Below are 22,318 nucleotides of genomic sequence, written 5' to 3' on the forward strand. Positions count from 1 at the left end.
ACAGCTCCTCCCTCCCTGGACCCCAGATGGCCAGCACACTGAGCAGCCTGCTGGGAGGGCTTCCCTCGGCACCAGGCAGGGACACATTCAGGACGCATAAAGCAAGGCTAATGCCCACAGGAGCACTTGAGACATCATTGGGAATTGAAGATAAATAAATGCCCCCCTCAGAAAAGCCCCTTCACCTCTCTGGTCTTCAGTCATCTCTTCTGTAAACTACCTATACCACCTTCCACATGAGGTTATGGTAGAGGTGAGAGAGGCTCATAAGATCCGGATGTGACAGCACTCTGAGCCAGGAAGCCACGCAGACAGGAGATGATAATGATATTCTTTGCTCAGCATGAGTTCAACTCTTGCCTCACCTTTGGAGTTAGGTAAGGAAAAAAAAAAAAAAAACAGGATCCAAATTTTATACATAAATCATCAAAACCAGACAGGCTTTTGACCAAGTATCTAATTTGTGTTTTTCCAGCTTCGGAGAGCCTAAAGTGCCTTAGACATGCTACAAGGACAGCCACAGAAAACAGAGCCCCAGCCAAAAGCAGCCTGCATGGGCTTCCTATAAAATTGTGTTGGAAATAGTTGCAGAGCCAACTTCTGGGGGATTGACCTGTGCAGTCACTTAAGGCCTTGTGCTTAGAAGAGCCCTGTCCAGGGGCACCTGGGGGGCTGCCTTTGGCTCAGGTCATGATCTCAGGGCCCAGGGATTGAGTCCCACGTCCTCGGGCTCCCTGCTCATCAGGGAGTCTGCTTCTCCCTCTCCCTCTGCCCCCATCCCCGCTCCTTCCCCCACTCGTGCTCGCTTGCTGTCTCAAATGAATAAATAAATAAATAAATAAATAAATAAATAAATAAATAAATAAAATCTTAAAAGAAAAGAGAAGAGCCCTGTGTTCCGCTGTCACTATCTTGAAATTTCTTTTAAATTTTTGAACAAGGCGTCCTGCGTTTTCACTTTGTACCAGGTCCTACAAATTCCATAGCCAGTCTGGACTAGGAGATCCATGACCAAAGCAACTTCCTGCAAGATACATCTGTGAAGGCAAGGGAAACAAAAGCAAAAGTGAACTATTGGGACTTAATCAACATAAAAAGCTTCTGCACAGCAAAAGCAACAGTCAACAAAACTAAGAGACAACCTACAGAATGGGAGAAGGTATTTGCAAATGACCTATCTGATAAAGGGCTAGTATCCAAGATCTATAAAGAACTCATTAAACTCAACACAAGCAAACAATCCAATCATTAAATGGGCAGAAGACATGAACAGACATTTCACCAAAGAAAACATACACATGGTCAACAAGCACATGAGAAAGTGCTCTGCATCCCTTGCCATCAGGGAAATACAAATCAAAACCACAATGAGATACCACCTCACACCAGTGAGAATGGGGAAAATTAACAAGACAGGAAACAACAAATGTTGGAGAAGATGTGGAGAAAGGGGAACCCTCTTGCACTGTTGGTGGGAATGTGAACTGGTGCAGCCACTCTGGAAAACTGTGTGGAGGTTCCTCAGAGAGTTAACCATAGAACTGCCCTACGACCCAGCAATTGCCCTGCTGGGTATTTACCCCAAAGATACAGATGCAGTGAAACGCCGGGACACCTGCACCCCGATGTTTCTAGCAGCAATGTCCACAATAGCCAAACTGTGGAAGGAGCCTCGGTGTCCATCGAAAGATTAAATGGATAAAGAAGATGTGGTCTATGTATACAATGGAATATTCCTCAGCCATTAGAAATGACAGATACCCACCATTTGCCTTAACGTGGATGGAACTGGAGGGTATTATGCTGAGTGAAGTAAGTCAATCAGAGAAGGACAATCATTATATGGTTTCACTCATACGGGGAATATAAGAAATAGTGAAAGGGATTATAGGGGAAAAGGAGGGAAAATGAGTGGGAAAAATTAGAGAGGGTGACAAAACATGAAAGACTCCTAACTCTGGGAAACGAACAAGGGGTAGTGGAAGGGGGGCAGGCGGCAGGATGGGGGTGACCGGGTGACGGGCACTGAGGAAGGCACTTGATGGGATGAGCACTGGGTGTTATGCTATATGTTGGCAAATTGAACTCCAATAAAAAATATATTAAAAAAAGAAGTATTTGGGTTCCTTTATCTCAAGCAAAATGGCAGAAGAGTCAGATGGATTTGACATATTAGTGTAAAAAACATAATTATTGTTATAGTTATGCCTTATAAATAATAACAGATCACCGTGTCTTCAAATGGTGTGTGGCCGGTGAGTTTTGTAACTTTTAACAGTAGAAATCCCATGATGTGTGATTTTATGAGAAAAGGGTACTTATCCCCCTACTCTTTAAGTAAGTGAAATATAATAAGTACTCTTGAAATAAACTTTACATTTTCTTGTGGGGGAAAAAAAAGAAAACAAAGACTAAGAAAAAGTGTGTTTTGGGATGCCTGAGTGGCTCAGTGGTTGAGTGTTTGTCTTTGGCTCAGGGCGTGATCCGGGATTCTGGGATCCAGTCCCCCATCAAGCTCCCCACGGGGAGCCTGCTTCTCCCTCTGCCTGTGTCTCTGCCTCTCTCTCCGTGTCTCTCATGAATAAATAAATAAAGTCTTGGAAAAAAAAAGAAAAGAAAAAGCGGGTTTCATCCCTTTGATGTACAGATAGGGAAATGCAACAGCAGCCCAGAGAGAGAAGGACTTGCCCAAGGTCACGCAGCCCACTGTGGCCACAGCAGGGATGAAATTCCCAGCATCCTGACTCAATTCTGCTGGCTCATCTCTTGCTTTCAGTATGTTCTTCTCTCACTCCCTACTTCCTCTAAGGAGCAAACTGAAGCCAAAGGAGACCTGTTTCAGGTCACACAGCGGTGATAACAGTGGTGATGATGGTTTGAGCTACATTTTGTGATGCTATAAATCCTTTTTGGAATAGGAAAGAGCCTCGGTGAGGTCATACATACATACTTATATATATACACAGTCTCAATGGTTCACTTTTAAAATAATAACTAAACCAGTCAGTTCACCTCATTTGCCAGCCAGCTGGCTCGAGTTCCTGAGCTGGGACCACGGAAGGGGTGGAGCTGGCCGCCTTCACCCAGCTAAACCACGTCAGCAGTGAATTTTACCAACTCACTGCGCACTTCCTCAAATCAGTGGTTGAGCGCTTCTGGTTCCCAAAAACATATGGAAATTTGAAAGAATCAATAGCAACTGTCTTCCCCGAGTCCATTCTGGGCCCTCCGTCAGTCCTAGGCACTGGGAGCTAGGAGTGGGAGGTGCTCCGGACCATGCCAGCCAGCCCTTGCCCCTGGCCGGCCCACCTCCTCACTTCCTTGTTTCTTTGTGAAACAGGAACTGAGTGAGCAGCTCGAGTCGGAAGGATGGCTGGTTGAGAAAACCCCAGTGGTCCTTGGCAAGGCCATGAAGCTGGAAAGCTCATTTCCCACCCAGGGGTCCCTAGGAGTTCTGGATTCCCTCACTTGTCATACCTTCTGTGTTCTACAGTGGCTTGGCCTGAGGGACCCTGCCCTTGGCAAGGTGGAGGCACACGGAATAGGGGCCAGAGTCACCTAGCAGAGATTCAGGTGGGGTCCAGATGAAGTGTCAAAGCAGGGGCCATGGCAAGAGGAGAAACTGTGGGTGGGGCCTGAAGTGAAGTATACAGTCCCCCACCAGGTACCAAGCATTTTGCATGAACTGTGCACCGAACTGACAGTCTTCTCCCTATACGCGTCATCTGGGTAACTCTGGTTACACATACACACATGCACACACACACACTCCCCAAACAAGGCCCACCTTATCACTGTCTCCACAAGAGCGCCTTGCCCAAGGTCACTTGCCCAAGGTCATGCAGCCTATAAGTGATATATTGTGATTTGAATCCAGTTCTACCTGACCCCACTTCTGAGCGGTGACTTCTGCTCTTCCTCTTCCCTGGACAATTGTCCCCTAGACTGCTCAGCGACCTTAGTCCTTGTAAACTTTGGACACAGTCCTAGGCAGAACAGTCTGGTCCCTCCCAGTGTCCCATAGAAAGGCCCTGCAGTGAGTAGTGCCTGTGTTTTTATCTGAGCACCAAAGCCCAGCCTCTTCTTTGCGGTCATTGCCACAGCTGCCTGCAGGTGTTCTTTGTTTTTAAACCGAGACCTTATCAGGAGTTCAGAGATTCAGAGATGACTTTCTCTCCCATCAGCCCCTGCTGCCAGGGACTCCCCAATGCTCCTAGAGCTGCAAGCTCTGCATGTATGTCCGTGTACCTGAGAAATGGATGCTTCCTGCCCAGGCTCATCCCCTCCTCTGCCCTTCCCCTACCTGTGCTTTTACTCTTCTCACCCTCCCTGCCTAAGATTACCACCATGAACTCTGCTCGTGGGCTGGCCTTTCCAAGGTCTTGGAAATGCCCGAGTATCTCCAAGCGACTGTGTGGTCTCTGCTTGAACATTTCCAGAAACAGGAAGCTCTACTACCTACCCAGGGCTGAACTAGTACCATCTAAATATCAAGAATGTCTGGGCACCTGGGTGGCTCAGTCTGTTAAGCCTCCAACTCTTGATATTGGCTCAGGTCATGATCTGGGGGTTGTGAAGTGGAGCCCCGGTGTGTGGCTCCACACTGGAGGTGGAGCCTGCCTAACATTCTCTCTCTCTCTCTGTCCCTTTGCCTCTCCCCCTCCCTCTTTCCCTCCCATTCGCTCTCTGCTCTCTCTCTCTCTCTTTCTCAAAACATATCAATAAGTATTGAAAATGTCTTCCTCAGAAGGAACCCAAACCTTCCATTTCTCTGTTTCCCATCATTCCTGGCCACCCAGAATACAACCCTTCCTCTACATGACAGCTGTTAAAGATCAACTTGCTTCCCCACCCCAACCCTCTAAGCCAAATATTACAGGGGTTGGGTATTCCCCAGGTTGACGGGGCTTCCTATAGATCTCACAAACACACTTAAACAGCATTAGCTATTCAGTTTTTATGCATGGAATCAGACTTCCCGATGCCTTCCACTTTCTCTTCACTCCTACTGCCTGACACAGAGTATTATTTTTCCACTAAGTGTGTGTGTGTGTGTGTGTGTGTGTGTGTGTGTGTGTGTGTGTGTTTGGGAGAGGTGAGAATAAGAATCATTTGGGAGGCTTATCCAAATATAGATATCCTTCAATACCCAAACTCTTAAAAAAAAATACCCAAACTCTTATTCTGTCAAACTAGGATTGTACCCATGCAGAGAGTAAGGGACATTTACACACATATCTGGTGCCAAATGCATCAAACATGCCACCCATGATCTACCAAATTAGAATCTGTTCAGGGGTGCAGGTAGGGAGCTGCTCTATGTGAATGCAGCCTACAATAATCTTTGTGTCATTGGCAACCCTGTTACCTACTCTCTGAGGGTTCAGATGGATCTCACTCTCTGTGGACCCTCCCACCCCAAAACGCACACATCCTGTAATATTGCTGCCAAATCAAGGCTTTCCTGCCCCATACTTATACTGAGCACATCTTTGCGATAATAATGCCAATTTAAACTGCTCACCTCAGAGGGTTGTATTGGGATTAATGTAGTGCTTGGCAAAGAACAAGTGCCGAGCAAATGTAATCTTGCCTCCCCACCTAGCCCTAAACTCCCAGGTGCAAGGGATTTTGACAACTATTTATTTTGCATGTCTTCAAAGTGCCTGTCCTTTCTGCCAGCCCATTATCGAGTTTGAGGCTGCCTTGTTCACTGCACTACTGATCTGGATCACTTCTTTAGCTGAGGGCTCTGTGTACCTGGAAAATAATCTATAAAATGTTAATGTATTGCCCAGAAGGGAAACCTGTTTAAAAGGTGTTTAAGGCCCATTAACCAGCTGGAGACTGACCTCAGGGGACTGGGGCCAGGGCAATCTACTGGGAGGGATAAGTTGTGGGAAGGCGAGTCCAGATGGGGGAGCCCTGGGCCCCTCGAGTGGGTGGGGGTAGCTGCTGCCAGGGGAGGCACATCTGAAAAGGACAGCGCTGAACACACTTGCTCCCTTCTGTTCTGGGGAGTTCGTCACCTCTCTGCTTCACTAGAGGTTCCTCTCCACCCCTGCCGCCTTTTCCCAGGCCCAGGGAGGCGGCCACCCAGCACCCCGTTAGCTGGCTGCCTTTGAAGGCTCTGCGGTTAGTGTGTGAGCTCGGCTAGCGGCCGTGCTGAGCAAACAGGAAGCGGGGCACATCCTGCATGCCGGTTGGGGGACAAGCCGCCGCCGTCGTGGTGCAGGCCCGGAAGGTTCTGGGGGGTGCCTCCGGCTCTGACCGCTCCCGCCGCCCAAGCCCCAGGGTGCCCTCCCTGAGCCCCTGCGGCCCTAGCCCGCCCCGCGCCCCGCGGGATCACCGCCCCTGCCCCCACCTACTCCCTCCACCCTGCGTGGGGGGGGTCCTTCCTGGGCCGCCCGTGGGGGGGGGGGCGGGGGACGAGCTGGACTGCGGGATCTAGTTGAGAGTCGGCCTGGCAGGCTGAGGACGGAGCCAAGGAAGTATGGTTTCAACTTGGGGGAGAAGGACTGTGGCTTCCCTGAGCTCACCCACGATGGCTGGATGGTCAAAGGGCGTGGGGCAGGCTGGGGCACAGCGGGGAGGAAGTCACAAGAACATCTTGGGAACAGGGGAGGGCCAGCCCAGGATTTCACAAGCGCCGCACAATGGAAAGCCTTAAAAAGATGCACACCTTATACCCCAGTGTCCCCCTGCGGAAGTCTATCCAAAGGAAAAAATTGTGGCTGTGAATATTTACCTTAAGTATATACCACGAAGAGTTAAAAAGAAAAATGAAGCCAAGCGGAGCTCATGGGTGGGGGCCTACTGAAATAATCATGGTAGGTTCCGACCATGGGCTGCTGGGCACCCATTATGAATGTCATAATTGAATATTTTATAGGGTGAGAAAATCTCAGTGATACTGTGCTCAGTATGACAAGCAGATACCAACACAGTTTGGGTGTTTAATTTTTTAGTTTTTAAGACTTTACAAATGGCTCTGTTTAGGTATAATCAACCTGCAATAAACTGCACATTTTTTAAATGCGTGATTTGTTTTGGCATATGTATACACGCATGAAACCATCACCACAACTATGATAGTGAACCTATCGCCCCCAAAAGGATCCTTGTGCCCTTTCTGAACTCTCCCTCTGTTTCCCATCCCTTCAAACAACAGATCTGCTTTCTGTGCAGTATGATTTTTGTAAAATAGAGACAGACAGAGAGGTAGTTAAATGCTCAAAAACAGAAAAAGATATTTATCCAAATAGTATGGAAGATCATTATGGAGAATTTTAAAGTTTTCTTCTTTTTGTGTATTTGTATTCACTAACTTACATGTGAAGAACATGAATTGCTTCTGTAATAAGAAAATCATTGAAGTTATTAAAATATCTGCCACAGATAACCCATGAAGTGAACATTCTAAACCACACACACATTGAAGAAATGCCTCTTGCCTGGGACATTGCTGATGGTGTGAAACTGCTTGTGAAAGCATGCCTTTTTCATGGCGGTGGCTGTTGTGATGATAAATATACGGGGAGGGGAGAGCCAAGGGGTTTTGACCCCAGGCCTGACTGTCTGGCCAGGATGGCTATAGGTGGTGTAAGTGGGGATGGTACCTGTAGGGAGATGGCCATGACAGTGACAGCAGAGGGGGGCAGATAGAGGCGGATGGCTGAGGGGCGTTGACTGCAGGAGTGGCTGCTCTAGCAAGTGGTGGTGATGGAAGTGGGGATGACTGCCACAGTGACCCCTACGGAGGTATCATGATGGCTACAAGAGTGATGATTGTAAGGATGATGGTTGGAGGGGATCAGATCATTGTGGGGGTCAGATCATTGTGACTAGCTGGAATGCCCATGAGGGTGACAGCCATGAGGCTGACGATGGTGAGGGTGCTAGTTGCAATGGTGATGACTGTGGGGGCGACGGCCAAAGGTGTTCACTGTAGGTATGCTGGTGACAATGGGGATGACTGTAGGATCATGGCTATAGGGGTGGTAGTGGTGGTAGTGACAACCTAGTGATGTCAGGTGACCAGGAGCATTGGTCCAACAGGCAGAGAGAGATGGCCCAACTTCTGGTCAGCAAGATAAGAGGCTTGAATAGGCCATATAATGTCGAGTGGATTGGTCACCTCCAGGGAGATGAGAAGGACTGGTGCTGATTGACATGAGACATCAGGGTAGGGACTTTTCTCTGCTTGTTCAACCTAAGAGCCATCTGTATCAGAATCTCTGGAGACTGAAGCTGGGACTTCCTTCCTCCCTAGGGGCCGGCAGGGGCTGCGATTGCCGTAAGAGCACGTCACGTGGCAGGGCTTCCTGTATGCTTGCTGCCGCTGGGTGTCCATGGCCTGTACCCCTGAGGCTGCCACTGCAGCACTCAGAGTGGCAGCCAGAGGCTCGGTCCATGCCGTGCCCCCTAGACGGTGCTTGCGAGGCTGAGCAAGAGGACTTGGCATCTCGACATTTAGGATTGCAAGGACGGAGTGTCACCAGGGTAAAGGACCATGTTGCGCCGCAAACCCTCCAACGCCAGTGAGAAGGAGCCCACTCAGAAGAGAAAGGTGAGGAGCATCTCTGGAAACTCAATTTCCCCTTCCCTCTGCTCTCTCCACCCATTCCCTCCAGGACTCTCAGAAGTGGGAAGAGCCAAAGGGGGAGTGTTGAGTCTGTAGGCAAGGGCATTCTCCCAAGGGCAATGGATTAGGGTCCCCAAGGTTACCATAGTAACAAAAGTATAGAAGAGACTTTCAAAATCTAGAGAATCAGGGTTATAGACACTTAGAAGTCTAGAGTTACAGAACTCAACCCTACAGTGATGGGACAGAGACCTAAAATCAGGAGCTAGAATCCTAGACTAGAATTCAAGAATCACAAAATACACTTCTCAAGTTGCATCATAGGACTGTATTTCATTCTGTCTCCCTTGCGCTGGTCCTGCCACTGCTTCTGCTCAAGCACCGCCTCTCAGGAGCCATCTCGCTCAAGGGGCCCTGCTAGGCCACCCAGATGGGCGCCATGATGCTCCTGGGGCCCCAGCCCTCTGGCCACGGCCAGACTCTGCCCACTTGCTTCCGCTCTGTTGCAGCTCCCCAGGCTCATGGGAGAGGTGGACAACCTGGAGAGGTCCCCCCATGTGATTTCTAGACTCAAGAAACGGGTCTCCGAAAAAAAACAGTGGGATGCAGGGGGCATGCAGGTTCTGTCTAGGCAGGGAGAAGTTATTTGTGAAAAATGAGAAATAAAGCTGGTGAGATGGAAAGGAAGGGTGAGGGCTGAGGAGGACAGATTCAGTGGAGGGATTCTAAAGGCCAAGAGGAAAAGCAGCTGTTCTGGAGCAGAGGACAGAGGCCAAACCAGAAGATTTCTTGAAGACTGCCAGATCTAGGTTTCTCTAGTTGGATTTGAGGATTTCTAGACTTATTCTTTTATTTGATTATGGGACTCTCCCAGGCAATCAAAAAATACATTCCACACATCCAACGGGATCCTAGGACCATCCCCAGGCAGGCTTGAACTAAGTCCAAGAAACCCAGGCCTAGCCCCAGGCCCATACTCGGGGTCTCTCCAGTCCCTCACTATGTCCTGCTGTTTTCCTTGGAGCTCAGCCCAGGTGCCCTATGGGGGAGCCCCCTTGTCAGGGGAGCAGCTCCCAAGTGGAGATCGAGCCAGCTCAAAGGCTGAGCCGCAGGGCACTGGTGTGTGCATCCTGGGCCCTCTCAGGTCCTGGGGTGGCTGTCACTTCCGGCTGTACTCTCCCCACCCCAGATGCTTCTCTAAAGTTGCAATGGAGGTGGGCAGAGGGGGGTAAACATTCATGAGTCTTCGCACAGGCTCCGTCATCCGCATCCGAGCGCCACTTGGCGCTAGTCCCAACAGACTTGCCACTGGCTGCCACTCCTCGGTGAGCAGGCCCCACTTCCCCTTGCTCTCTGGCTGATGGGGGTGGGAAACAGAGGCTGCTATAGACAGTGCTGAGCCCCAAACCACAGGGGAGCTGAGCTGGAGGAAAGAGCTTGAGAAAGAGCTGACACTTTGACAAGGGGACCCTGTGCCACCTAGGACGGAGATGCCCAAGGGCACCCAGAAACTGGAGGTCCCCATTTCCTTCCCTGACTCTCATTATCCAGATTCTGTATTTGGTGGTGAGGCCTCTGGAATTCTCCCCTCAGGTTCCCCCCAGGAGAAGCAAGGCCGGTGCGGCACTCAGAGGTCCATGTCACTCTAGGGAAAATCATCCAGGCAAGCCCTGTCCCACCCCTACATGAGCCTGACCAGCCTCAAGAGCCACCCTCTGAGCCCCAATACTGTGGAAAGATGCTAAGAAAAGCCAAGCTTCCAGGAGTAGAGAGAGCATCTTCCCCAGGCCCAAGGACAGCAGCCCAGCTCCAGCACTGTGACCTCAGGCACGTCCCTTCTTCTCAGTGGCTGAGGGGATGTGGTGGAGGGGAAAGCACAAAAGCAAATGAGGCCTCTTTCTGTCTCCTGCCCCTCCTCCTCCTCCCAAGCCCGCAAGAAGACAATGTGCTGGGCAGGGGGCATGAAGCGCGGGGGCGGGGGTGTTCAAATCCCACAGGTTCTAGCTGTAGGACCTTGGACAGGTCATTGACCTCCTTTGGGCCTTGGTTCCTCCTTCATCTTGGAAAAGGAGGATAGCTCTTGACTGGCTGGGCTCAGGAGGTTGTGTAGATGGCCTGGAACAATCAATGTGAGAGCGTGCTGTCACGTGTGGGCATCTGCATATGAGAGGGTGCTGTAGGCATGGGCGGTCGCGGGGAGCACGCTACAAAGGCCAAGTCTCAGTCCTGGCCCTAAAGTGGAGGAAACCAGACTTAAAAGCACCGAGAGCCTGCACTAAGGGAGGACTCATCAGGCGCCAGGTGCCATGCGCTCTACCCATATCTTAGCTTGTTGACTCCTCAGGAGGACCTTGTGAAGCCGGGGCAGGTATTGTCGTTATGTCTGGTTTATGCCCAAGTCCCAGAGAGGTGAAGTGACTTACCCAAGTTCACACAGCTAGTAGGTGGCAGAGCAGGAATCCAAGCCAAGCTTTGTCAGTCTCCAGAGACTTGACGCCTTCTCCCTCTACCCTCTTGTCCCCCCACTGATCCCAGAAGTACTAGGAGAATCTGATGAGCATCAGTAGGAAAGCACACCTCTACATGACACCCCCACCCGCATATGCATTGTATTTCCAGTGGCTCCTCGTTGCCCGCAGGCTAGTGCCCAAGTTTCTTGGCATGGCTGGCAAGGAATCTTCCATGGCTTTTTCTGCTCCACCTCCCACCATGCCAACTATGCTCAGAGTGTTTCTAATTCATTCTTGTTTAAACATTTCCCAGCTCCTCCTGGAGAAATCCTGCCTCCCCTGCATGGCCCAGCTTAAACATGCCTCCTCCATGAAGCCCTTCTGGAGCCTTTCCTCCTCCATGCTCCCACTTGCTCCCCTGGAGCCTCCCTTCAAACACCACCCACAGTTTCCATTATGCTCAATCCATTTCTTTACCAGGAGGCACTTTGGTGAGCTCTGAGCACAGCAACACACACACAGGGTTCCAGAGTCCCAGATCTGGGTTTAAAGCCCTGCTCTTGCTCCTGCCTGCTGGGTAACTCTGCCTAGGACACTTCGTTTCTGAGTCTTGGTCTCCTCAGCTGGGCAGCAAGGATATAAGTTGGGGCTGTGGTGAAGCTGAGGTAAGCCAGCACACGCAAAGTGGTTGGCAGGGTGCAGGGCACATGGGAGGTGCTTCACCCCTTTCTTACTGGATTCCCACCCACACATGCACAGGCAGTGCCTGGAGCCCAGAGGGTGCTGGGTATATGAGTGGTATGCTGAAGGAACAGAGAGGCTAGTTGCAGAGACACCTGGTGAGAGCCAAGTTTGCTTAGGAAGCAGGGGACGAAGATGCTAATGGGGGCAGTGTGAGGCTCTGAGGGGGTGATCAGGGGAGGCTTCCTACAGAGGACAGCACCTTCGAAACTGGATTTGAAAAGCCTTCCTATGGATGTATAATATCCATCCAAAGAAGTGCATAAATTATAAGTGTTCCACTCAATGAACCATAAGGTGAACATTCCTTTATAGGCAACACCCAAATCAAGCAACAAAGCACTTTTGGGCTGCCTGGCTGGCTCAGTCAGTAGAGGATGCAGCTCTTGATCTTGGGTTGTGAGTTCAAGCCCCATGTTGGGCATAGAGCTTACTTTAAAAAAAAAAAAAAAAGCACTTCTGACACTCCAGAAGCTTCTCTCATGCTCCTATCGGTCACTACATACTCTCTTTCCCTAAGAGTAACCACTATCCTAACTTCCAATGGCATAGCTTAGTTTTGCCAGGTTTTGAACTTTTTATATGAGGAACTATATAATGTACTCTGGTGCTGGCCCCTTCTGCTCAACAGTGTATCTTTGAGATTCATCCATATCATTAGTGAGAGCTGTACTGAGCTCACTGCTAGCCACTACTCCCTTCGATGACTCTACAACTCCTGTTTCCATTCTACCATCGATGGGCATGTGGGCTGTTTCCAGTTACATTGGATTTTGAAGGAAGGGAGAAACTAGGGGTGACAGAGAAGGATGGAGTGTTCCAGGTAGGGCACCCTCTGGGCAAGAGTCTGGAGGGGATCAGAAAAAAGGCTGAACACACACAGACATTCGCTAAGGGGTTGCAGTAGAGCCTTCTATCCTCACAGCAATCAGTGAAGTAGGCGCTCTTGTCTTCATTTTACCCATGAGGAAATGGAAGCCCAGAGAAGTTGAGGAACTCTCTCCACTTTACACAGCTGGTCAATGGCAGAACCAAGATGTGATTGCCTGCCAGCTGACAGACTCTGAGGGTCAGGGAGGTTAAATGATTTGTCTCACATCCCAGAGTTGAACTCACCAACGTCTGATGCCAGGAAAGTAGCTGTTTCTGAGAGGCCCACGTACTCCCCTTGGACATGGAAGAGGGGCCAACAGTGTATGGTACTACCTCCTGCCCTGGACCCCCAAGAAGGCCTCACCCCAAAGGGAAGCCAGGTGGAAAATCCAAGGAGTCTCAAGGATTTCAACTTGAAGATGGGTTGGGGATCATTTCAGGGCCACCAAAAAGCATTTAGGATATTTGTGATTGCCCCTGAGGTTGGAGGTAGGCCGGGCAAAAGGCCACCCTGGCCAACCCCTCCCTTGGCCACCTGAAGCACATATCTAGTCCTTTCCACATCCCGCTAAGGAGAGGCCAGCAGGGTCCAAGTCCCAGCACCACCTATGGCCCTTTGGGGTTGTCTCCTCCTGCTTTGAGCTGAAGCTGGGACACAAGGGCCCTGACGTCAGGTCCCCGGGGGGCCAAAGGTCCTCCTCTGAACCCCCAGCCTGCAGATTAATGACAGGAAGAGGAAAGAACTGCAGCCTGGTGGTGAGTTTACTCTCCCCAACAAAGTCCACTTCTGGCCCTGGGCCTGCCCTCTTGCATGCTCACCAGTCCCTGGGGCTTCTGGGGCGACTCTCAGCCTCCTTGTCTGCAGACCAAGCGGAGGGGGTGGTACAAAGAAGGCCATAATAGGTCCCATCGGTCTATAAATAGCAGCCCAGCCTGCCCTCTCTGGGCCCTGGCCAGCCTGGTGCCCACCCTCTCTCTGTTCCCTCTTTTCCAGGCAATAAGAGGAGGAAGTTATCCAGGCAGCTGCATCCTAGCCATTCAAGAAGAGGAAATAAACAAAAGGTGGAGGAGAGAAGGGGAAAGAAAGGGAGAAAAAGAGGAAAGAATAGTGGGTGGGGAAAGCTAAGGAAAGACGATGGAGGAGATGCATGGGAACCAGAGCAGTCGCCCCACGGTCATGCTCCCCGGCCATGTCCACTCACGCCCCCCTTACCCAACTCCCCAGCGTAGCCCAGAAGAGGCTTTTTGACTGAGGCTGTAGGTGCCTCATCCAGGAGGCCCTCCTGGTGGTAGTGTCTGCTTGGCCTGACCGCTGACCCAGTTTCTGGTCCCCTAACTTGCCGCCACCTCTAGGGAGGTGTGGCCCCTGACCCTGAGAGCTGGCTTGCTTTGGTCAAGACCCACCAAGAGAACAAAAGTCCCCAAGAGTCTCCCCCTACCGCCGGAGGCCCCAGGAATTGGGGCCAATTGTGGGTGGGGGCAGGTGATATTGCCTCTGCCCTGGGGGGTTATCAGTGGACCCCCCCCCCTTTCATAGGAAAGAGGATGTGAAACTTTCAGCTTTGTGTGGGTTTGGGGCTTCGGTTCCTCAAGCCCTTATCTCTGGTGTCTGCAGTCTATCCCGCTTTATCTGTCTGGCCATCTGTGAACCCTGGTTCCTGTATGTATCTCTGGTCTTGACTGTTGATCTTGATTCGGGCTCAGCCTTCACTTCTTGTATGTAAAGCCTGACTCCTTACCTGCTCAGCCCTGGCTTCTGGCTGCTATCTTGCCATTTGCACGCATATACAGTTAAGAAAGCTCATTTCTTGAAAATAGTCTCTTCAGTGCAAACAATCAGCTGGCTTTAAAAGTCCAAACACTGGCGAAGCACAGCAACAGTAAGCCAGCTCATCGTGTTACTGGCTAAGGTTAAAAGCCGAGGTGAAGGAAGAAAAAACAGCAACTTTTTTTTTTTTACTAAATTAGCCCAGATCCCAAATCTGTTGGCACCTTCCCTTAATAAGCCTTGACTGAAGGTTTCCAGGAAGCATAATGCCAGGTCTTACTGACTCCTGGGGGGGATTGCCTTGTTCTTCTGGGGACAGATTCATCAAGCTGGAGACCTCGATGCATTCACCATTCTTACGGTGACAGGAACATCATGTTTGCCACAGGTCCAGGGTAAAGAGGAGGCTGCGGTGTTGGGGAAGGTTTGCTCTGTTATGTAAATAAAGGTGATGCTATTGTCGGAAAGAGGGGACACCTCTAGTGGGAGCTATGCTTTTGCTCTGATTCACTGCCTCCAGAATTCTGGGGAGCAGACTGCAGGTGCTGGTGGAAATGTGGGCTTTGTCTGAGGCCTGGCTGGGCTTGGAGGCTCCTGAGTCTGGGGCTTGCTCTGGGGCCCACATCAGAGTCTACTCTTGGCTGAAGAAGAGCAGGAAACCAGGTGGCTCCAAACACAACTTTGATGCTTCACCTCATTAGCCCTGGGTCCTCAGGGCACCTGTGGCACTGAGTGACACTGTCCCTGCTCTTTACTCCACCGAGCATCACTGACGGCAGCACGTCTGCTTCTTCCAGCTCTCACTTCAGCGCTCCAGCAGCTTCAAGGATTTTGCCAAATCCAAACCCAGCTCCCCTGTGGTGAGCGAGAAGGAATTTAATCTGGATGATAATGTGAGTTGCAGAGCCTCCCAGGGGGATCTGGCTCCTGGCCCTGGGTGGGGGAAGAGGAGATTTGTGGATTGTTCAGGAAAGCCTGCTTACAGAAGGCCAACCCTTCTACCTCCCAAATTTGGGCCCCAAGAATTCCCCCACATTCTTTGCAATTACAAGTTACAGTTGACCCCTTGAACAACCCGGGTTTGAACAGCATGGGTCCACTTACAGTTGGATTTTTTTCAATAAATACAGTGCAGGACGATAGATGTATTTTGTCCTCCTTACAATTTTCTTAATAATGTTTCCTTTTCTCTTGCTTACTTTATTTAAGAACACAGTATATAGTACACATACATACAAAATATGTGTTAATCCACTGTTTATGTCATTGGTAAGCCTTCTGGTCAACAGTAGGTTATTAATAGTTAAGTTTTGGGGGAGTCAAATGTTATACATGGATTTTCATCTGTGCGCAGCAGCGGGGAGAGTTGGCACCTCCAACCCCAAGTCGTTTGAGGGTCAACTGTAATTGTCAAAATAATTACAAATTAATAGGGCTGAGTATGGGACAGGGTGGGGGCTAAGAGGGAAGGGATGGGGGGGCCTCTCATTCCCACCCCACATTCTCTACCAGGACCTGAAGGCCTCCTTCTGCCCTTAAATCCTGGACCTCCTCCTTTGTTGTCACAGATTCCAGAAGACGACTCAAGTGTCCCTACCACAGAAGATGCTGGGAAGAGTGGCAAAAAGCTGGGGAAAAAGTGGAGGGCCGTGATCTCCCGAACCATGAACAGGAAGATGGGCAAGATGATGGTGAAGGCCCTGTCAGAAGAGATGGTGAGGCTTGCAGTGCAGGGGAGGGGAGGGAATGGGAGGGGACAGGCAGTGCTCTGGCAGGGTGTGAGCACAGCCACCTTGCCGGCCATACCTCAGGTACTGTGCTTGAGGGCCTGATTCCATATGAGAAGGAAGATCCCAGGACACTTGGGTGGCTCAGTGGTTGAGCATCTGCCTTTGGCTCAGGGCATGATCCCAGGGTCCTGGGATGGAGTCCCGCATCTGGCTCCCCATGGAGAGCCTGCTCATCCCTCGGCCTATTTCTCTGCTTCTCTCCTCTCTCTGTGTGTCTCATGAATAAATAAAATCTTTTTAAAGAGAGAGAAGGAAGGTCCTATGGGAGGAGAGCTCACTCAGCCACGGACTGGCAGTGAGGCACTTCCCAAGGGAGCACGAGGGGGTCTGAGGGGGTATGAAAGTCTGCATAACAGAAGCTTCCTAAGAAGACAGGCCTGAAGGGGGAGTCACTGAAAAGGATATGGGGTTGCCTGATGCGAATTCATTCACCTCAAAGTTTTGCTTGGAACTAGCCTCTGGGATTGGGAAGACTGGATTGGAAGAGTGGCCCCAGTGAGAAAAAATAGAGAAGGCTGGCTGGGGCCCAGGGAGAAAAGGTGGAACACACAGTGAGTGGCCTGTGCTCTGGGCTCTTCCAGAAGGTTCCCAGGTGGTGGTGTGCCATACCAGCTCAGGACAGCAGTTGGTCAAATTTTCAGGAATTTTGTGAGGCAGGTGTGAAACCCCACCATTACTGAAAATTAAATTCTATAAACTTAGAATGAAAGAAATTATGTTAAAAATAAAGAGACTACGGTCCATCTTCCAAACTCATGATTTCCCAATTCTTAGACTATGGTTCACTGATCTCTGTGCTCTTGTGGTTATTAGCATCTACGGCCTCTGTGTGGTGGAATCAGCCCACAGAGGGGTGCTGGTGGGTCAGTGACCTCACGGCGGTAGCTGGATGTTGGCAGCGGTGGGGAGTATTTACAACACAGGAATTGGCATCCGGGCTTTGATTCCTAGAGAGCCACTTGTGAAAGGGTTGCCACCGCCCTGAGGGCTGGTGAGGCGGAGGAGCTCTGGAGTCAGGCCAGCTCAGTTGTGGGTTCCTGTGCAGCCTTGGGAACATTTCTCCATGACTTCTCCTCTGTAAACTTGGAATTATCGCAGCACTTACCTTCCAGTATGGCCGTGAGGATGAAATGAGCAGGCAAGCATGCCTGGCTGGCCCAGAGGAGCAGGGCAGAAAGTAGTTCCTGGCCAGTGCCCCCTGTGTGTGTGGGACTCTGCCCCAGTCCAGCCTAAATCCAATGTGTGGACATCACCACTTTATGCTGACAGAGCACATTCACCAGCACCCCCATTGCATGAGGTCAGTGGGGTGAGGACGGTCATTCCCACTTCACAGAAGCAGGAACATGGGCTCAGAGAGTGTGGTGCCGCCTCTAAGTGGCAGAGCGGGGTGGGGGGTGCTCAAGCCAGACCCCAGTCCTCTGGAGAGCTCAGGCCCGTTTTCTTCTGTGCCCGGCGCTGCCCCATGGGCATCCCAGCCAGGGCTGCTCAGGGCTCCCTGCCTCCCCTCCCCTGCAGGGAGACACTCTGGAGGAGGGCTCCGCCTCCCCGACATCTCCAGACTGCAGCCTGGACAGCCCCAGCCCTGAGAAGATGGCACTGGCCTTTTCTGAGCAGGAGGAGCGCGAGCTCCCAGCACTTAGCCGTCAGGCATCCACAGGTGAGTAGGAGACAGAAGGGGACATCTGCTAAGTCCGGAGAAGAGGACTGGGTTAAGGCCATGCAGGTGGCTGTCTGGGAGGGAGGTAAGAGAAATGAACCTTTACAGTTTGCCTTCTGGGAATTTGCCCAGCCCTTGTCATGTTACATTTTTACAACTGCATGGTACCAACGCTACTATCCCCACTTTATTGATGTGAAAACTGAGGCTCAGGGAGGTTTTCACTTGCCCAAGATGACTCAGTCTTGAACATAGGTCTACCCTACAGGAGCTGTCACTTGCTGTCCCCAGGCCCTGGAGGGGCCCAAGGGAGAGGAAGAGCTCCATTGCCTTCTTGGACTAGCCCATCCCCACCTTTCCAAGGGGAGCTAGAGGCTACAGCCACCTGGGCCTCTGACATCCCAGGCGGGGGATGGGGATAGAGGGTCTCCAGCTGGGAAGACAGCCTCTTAGACTGCACCCTTTGGTTCACTGGGCTCAGGGCATGATTTGGCATCTTCTAAGTGTCTGTGGGGTTGGGCAGGAGGGGCTGCAGGCTCTGAGCTACAGACCCACGGAGGAACTGCCCTTCTCACTCTTCAGGCTAGTTCTAACTTCTGTGCTCTTTCACTGGCTCCACATACACCTCCCAGCCCCTCCCTCCTGAAAGCCACTTACAAGGCCCTTCATCCCACCCTTCCCAGAGAGAAAGAGACCATCTGAGTTTCCATATGATGTTGTAACTAGACACTGAGTCTTAGTAAGTACAGAAAGTAAAATATTAGTTTAGGGTGTGTTTTCCTGGGTGGAAGGTGGCTTCCAGGAGCACTGGAGTGGGAGTCAGAAGACCTGGAGTTGAGACCAATTATAAGGTGAGAGGTCTTGGGCTCTCAGTTGGCCTGGCTGGCTTCTGTTTTCCTTATCTGTTCATTGGGTTGTTGAACCAGTCTCTAGAGGGTTTCCCAATGTGCTCATTCTTTAGTCCCATTTCTCCTGCTGTGGTCAACGATTTTCATGTCTGAGGCCCCACAGATGAAGCTGTGCTTCTGTAGGGTGGCCTTGGGATTTCTAGCCACAGCCCTTGGAAGGTACCTCCTTGGTACTGCCCCAGCTGTCTTGGGACAAAGGTGACCCTCCTCCCTGCCCCATCTCCTGCAGGCAGTGAGCTTTGCAGCCCCAGCCCAGGCTCTGGCAGCTTTGGAGAGGAACCACCTGCCCCCCAGTACACAGGGCCCTTCTGTGGCAGGGCACGAGTCCACACCGACTTCACTCCCAGCCCCTATGACCATGACTCGCTGAAACTGCAGGTAAGGTTGGCATCTAGGCCTCTCCCAAGCATGGCAGGCTGTGCCCACAGAGGAGGCTGTATTGCACCAGAGTAGGACGATGTCGGCAGAAGCCAAGGAAATACACTTCTCCTCTGTGCTCCTGTCCTCCCACAGAAAGGAGATGTGATCCAGATCATTGAAAAGCCACCCGTGGGCACATGGCTGGGCCTGCTCAATGGCAGGCTGGGATCTTTCAAGTTCATCTATGTGGATGTGCTGCCAGAGGAGGCCGCGGGGCCTGCCCGCTCCAGCCGCCGACAAAGCAAGGGCAAGAGGCCCAAGCCAAAGACTCTGCACGAGCTGCTGGAGCGCATAGGCCTGGAGGTTTGAGCTGGGACCTGGGCCCGTCTCAGAGCAAGGGAGGCACACTTGGCCTGGGGCTAGAGGCCGAGGCATGGTCAGCTGTGTGGGAAGGGAGGGATCCCAATGCAGGGGTGGCTGGCAAGTGGCCACACCCTGGTGGTCCACCTCTGCCCGCAGGAGCACACGTCCACCCTGCTGCTCAATGGCTACCAGACTCTAGAGGACTTCAAAGAGCTTCGAGAAACGCACCTCAATGAGCTGAACATCACAGACCCACAGCATCGAGCCAAGCTGCTCACAGCCGCCGAGCTGCTGTTGGACTACGACAGTGAGTGGGCTCAGGAGGAGGATGTGGGGGTGCCTGCAGGTACTGGGGGGGAGGCCTGCCCCCTGACCACTCTCAGCCCCAGCACCCCTCTGCAGCGGGAAGGCACTTTCCGCGCTTGAACTCCAGTCTCAGACAGTTTACCCACAGAGGGGCCTTAAGGGATGATTGGGTCCAACTCCCTTTGGGATCAAAGGGGGAGACTTAAGGCCAGAGAAGGTAAGGCATGTCCTCAAGGCCTCAAAGTTGGGGCTATAGCATGGCCAGGAATCAAGCGCAGGTTTCTGGGCTCCCAGCTAGGGGCTGAAGAAGGCTGAGCTCCTGCCTGGGTTGCCGCTTGGAAACCACTCCCACTCTGTTCTAAGCCAGAAAGAGTGAGCAGGGCGGGGTAGGAGGGAGCCCAGAGGGAGGACTGCCTACCGGGGACTTCCCAGGGTCCCTCCCATCCCCCCACAAGGGCTCCCTGGGCTTCTGAACCCCCTTTCAGCTAAGGCCCAAGCCTCCCCCACCCCAATATTCCATCTCCTTCCTTTCCCCCAGCAGCCGGCAGTGAGGAAGCGGAAGAGGGCACCGAAAGCAGCCAGGAGCCAGTGGCAAACACTGTGTCTGAACCCAAGGTGGACATTCCTCGAGACTCTGGCTGTTTCGAGGGCTCAGAGAGCGGACGTGATGAGGCGGAGCTGGCGGGCGCTGAGGAGCAGCTACATGGCCTCTCCCTGGCCGGGGCGCCTTGAGGCGGAGGTGGTGGCATGGCCGAGGCTGGGCCCCAGAAACAGAGACTGCAGGGATGGGCCCGGCCTCCCACGGTGGCCCAGGCCCTGGTGGACTGGTGCCGAGCCCAGCCCTGCTCCTCTGGGAGTGTCAGGGCTGCAGGGGCCGGCCAGGGCCCTGTAGGCTCAGCCGCAGTGGATGAGGAGTCACCCAAGGGCACATCCCACCTGCCCAGCCCCCTCCCTCCACCAGTTACGGACAGCACAGAACGTCCAAGCACCACCTGCTCCTAGCCACAGCGAGTGGGACACTGAGGGGCCACCCTACCCATGTCCCTCACCACCCAGGCCCTCAAGCCCCCCTCACCCCCACACCACTTTCCCTTGTCACACCGCTCCTGAAACAGGGGCCCAGTGTTTCAGGTCGGTTTCAGAACCCTGGGGAAGCTGGCCCTTTTAGAGGCCCCAAACTGATCACGGGTAGATACCGACTTCCCCAAACAAGGCTTAGAAAAAACCACATGCATGTACCTTTCCCTCATTCCTTCTCCTTAACTTTCTGAAAGGCTTGGCCACTAACTGGTGAGAATTAGAATGGATATTGCTGACGGTGTGGCCAGCTCGGACATTCTGTGACATTGTGTCTGCTCTTCTGTTACCTGTGGCCCAGGACGCCAGTGGGGTTTACTGGGGGAGCTGAAGGGGCTTTGGGCTCCCAAATGAAATGGCTCCTCCCGCTTATTCATTCTGTACCTCCCCACATAACTCAAGCCAAGCTGCAACTTCCCCCCGCTGAAAACAATGCCCAGACCTCATACAACATGCAGCCTCCCCTTCCACTCCCAGCCCTGGCCAATGACACTTCCTCTGAAGGCTGATGGCAGATCGCCAGACCTGACTTCCAAGGACAGAACTGCACCCCGGAAGTCACACGCAAGTCTGAACTCAGACTTGGCCACCTGTACGGCTTCTTACAAGCAAAGAAAGCACGAAGCTTGACACTGGGAGTCCACTCCCCCAACTTTGCTTTGCAAAAGGTTTTGATGTACCCTGAGTTCCAGAAGCGGGGGGAGTATACCTGTCAGTGGGGGCCTCCGGTGACCTCAGTACCCAGACTGTGCCCTGAATTCACAGAGTAACCCAGCAACAGTGCCCACTACATCTAGGACTGCCTGCTTAGTGAACACACCCCTGGACCTACTCTGAGGAAATTTGGTAAAAGCTAGCTTAGGGGAAGGGCTTGGTGTAAATATGACGGGTTGGAGGGGGCTAAGTTGGCAGCAATAAACATAGGTGGAACGAATTACAGTCTCCAGTTGTCTTTCCTATGGGGGGAGGGTTGGGGGAGGGTCAGACCAGTATCCTTCAAAGCTGGACTTGGAAAAATGACCTCCATTGTCCTTTCAGGGCCATCTGTCCCTTCCCTGAAGATGCTCACTGCCCTTGATCCTGCTGACTGAAAGCTCCAGTAAGAAGCGCTATCTCTGCTCTTCCCACTAACCAGCTCTCCTCAGAGTACGGGCTCCTGGGCCATAGGCCTTGCTGGGGTCTGAGAGTGGGGGGGTAACTATGTCCGTCTTCCAAAATGATTATTTATCAAGAGCGTTGAGGACCCCTCAGTGAGGAAGGGCCGGAACTAGGAGCCGTCCAGTGTCCAAATAGAAGAGGTTTGGATTTCGCAGGGCCTTCCCTCTGGGGCCACCTCTTCTCAGGCCCCACCTGTGCCCACTGAAGCTACACTATCTCCAGGAAGGTAGGACAGAGATGGAGATCCCGGGCTTCCTTTATTTCTGCTGCCATTAACGGC

At 52.0% G+C, this 22,318-nt stretch overlaps 1 protein-coding gene across 2 annotated transcripts; it reads left to right on the forward strand.

Annotated features, from left to right (window-relative positions):
* Positions 1-8,337: 8,337 nt before the first annotated feature.
* SASH3 (SAM and SH3 domain containing 3) lies at positions 8,338-21,805 on the forward strand. 2 transcript variants are annotated; one of them, XM_041740072.1, is made up of 8 exons: positions 8,338-8,569; positions 15,214-15,309; positions 15,985-16,131; positions 17,725-17,866; positions 19,004-19,152; positions 19,288-19,497; positions 19,654-19,804; positions 20,342-21,805. In XM_041740072.1, the coding sequence occupies exons 1-8, from the start codon at positions 8,513-8,515 to the stop codon at positions 20,533-20,535; spliced, it is 1,146 nt and encodes a 381-aa protein (XP_041596006.1). In that variant the 5' UTR covers positions 8,338-8,512; the 3' UTR covers positions 20,536-21,805. The 2 variants fall into 2 exon arrangements, with proteins under 2 accessions (XP_041596006.1, XP_041596007.1); XM_041740073.1 differs by having other exon boundaries at positions 20,345-21,805.
* Positions 21,806-22,318: the final 513 nt, after the last annotated feature.

Source organism: Vulpes lagopus, chromosome X, assembly GCF_018345385.1.
Source record: "Vulpes lagopus strain Blue_001 chromosome X, ASM1834538v1, whole genome shotgun sequence".
Taxonomy (NCBI): Eukaryota; Metazoa; Chordata; class Mammalia; order Carnivora; family Canidae; genus Vulpes; species Vulpes lagopus.

Bases quoted from the DNA above. Each gene is read 5' to 3' on its own strand.
- SASH3 (XM_041740072.1), top strand. From the start codon at position 8,513: ATGTTGCGCCGCAAACCCTCCAACGCCAGTGAGAAGGAGCCCACTCAG. The intron at 19,498-19,653 runs GTTTGAGCTGGG...CTCTGCCCGCAG, and splicing joins TGGAGCGCATAGGCCTGGAG to GAGCACACGTCCACCCTGCT. The intron at 19,805-20,341 runs GTGAGTGGGCTC...CCTTTCCCCCAG, and splicing joins GCTGCTGTTGGACTACGACA to CAGCCGGCAGTGAGGAAGCG.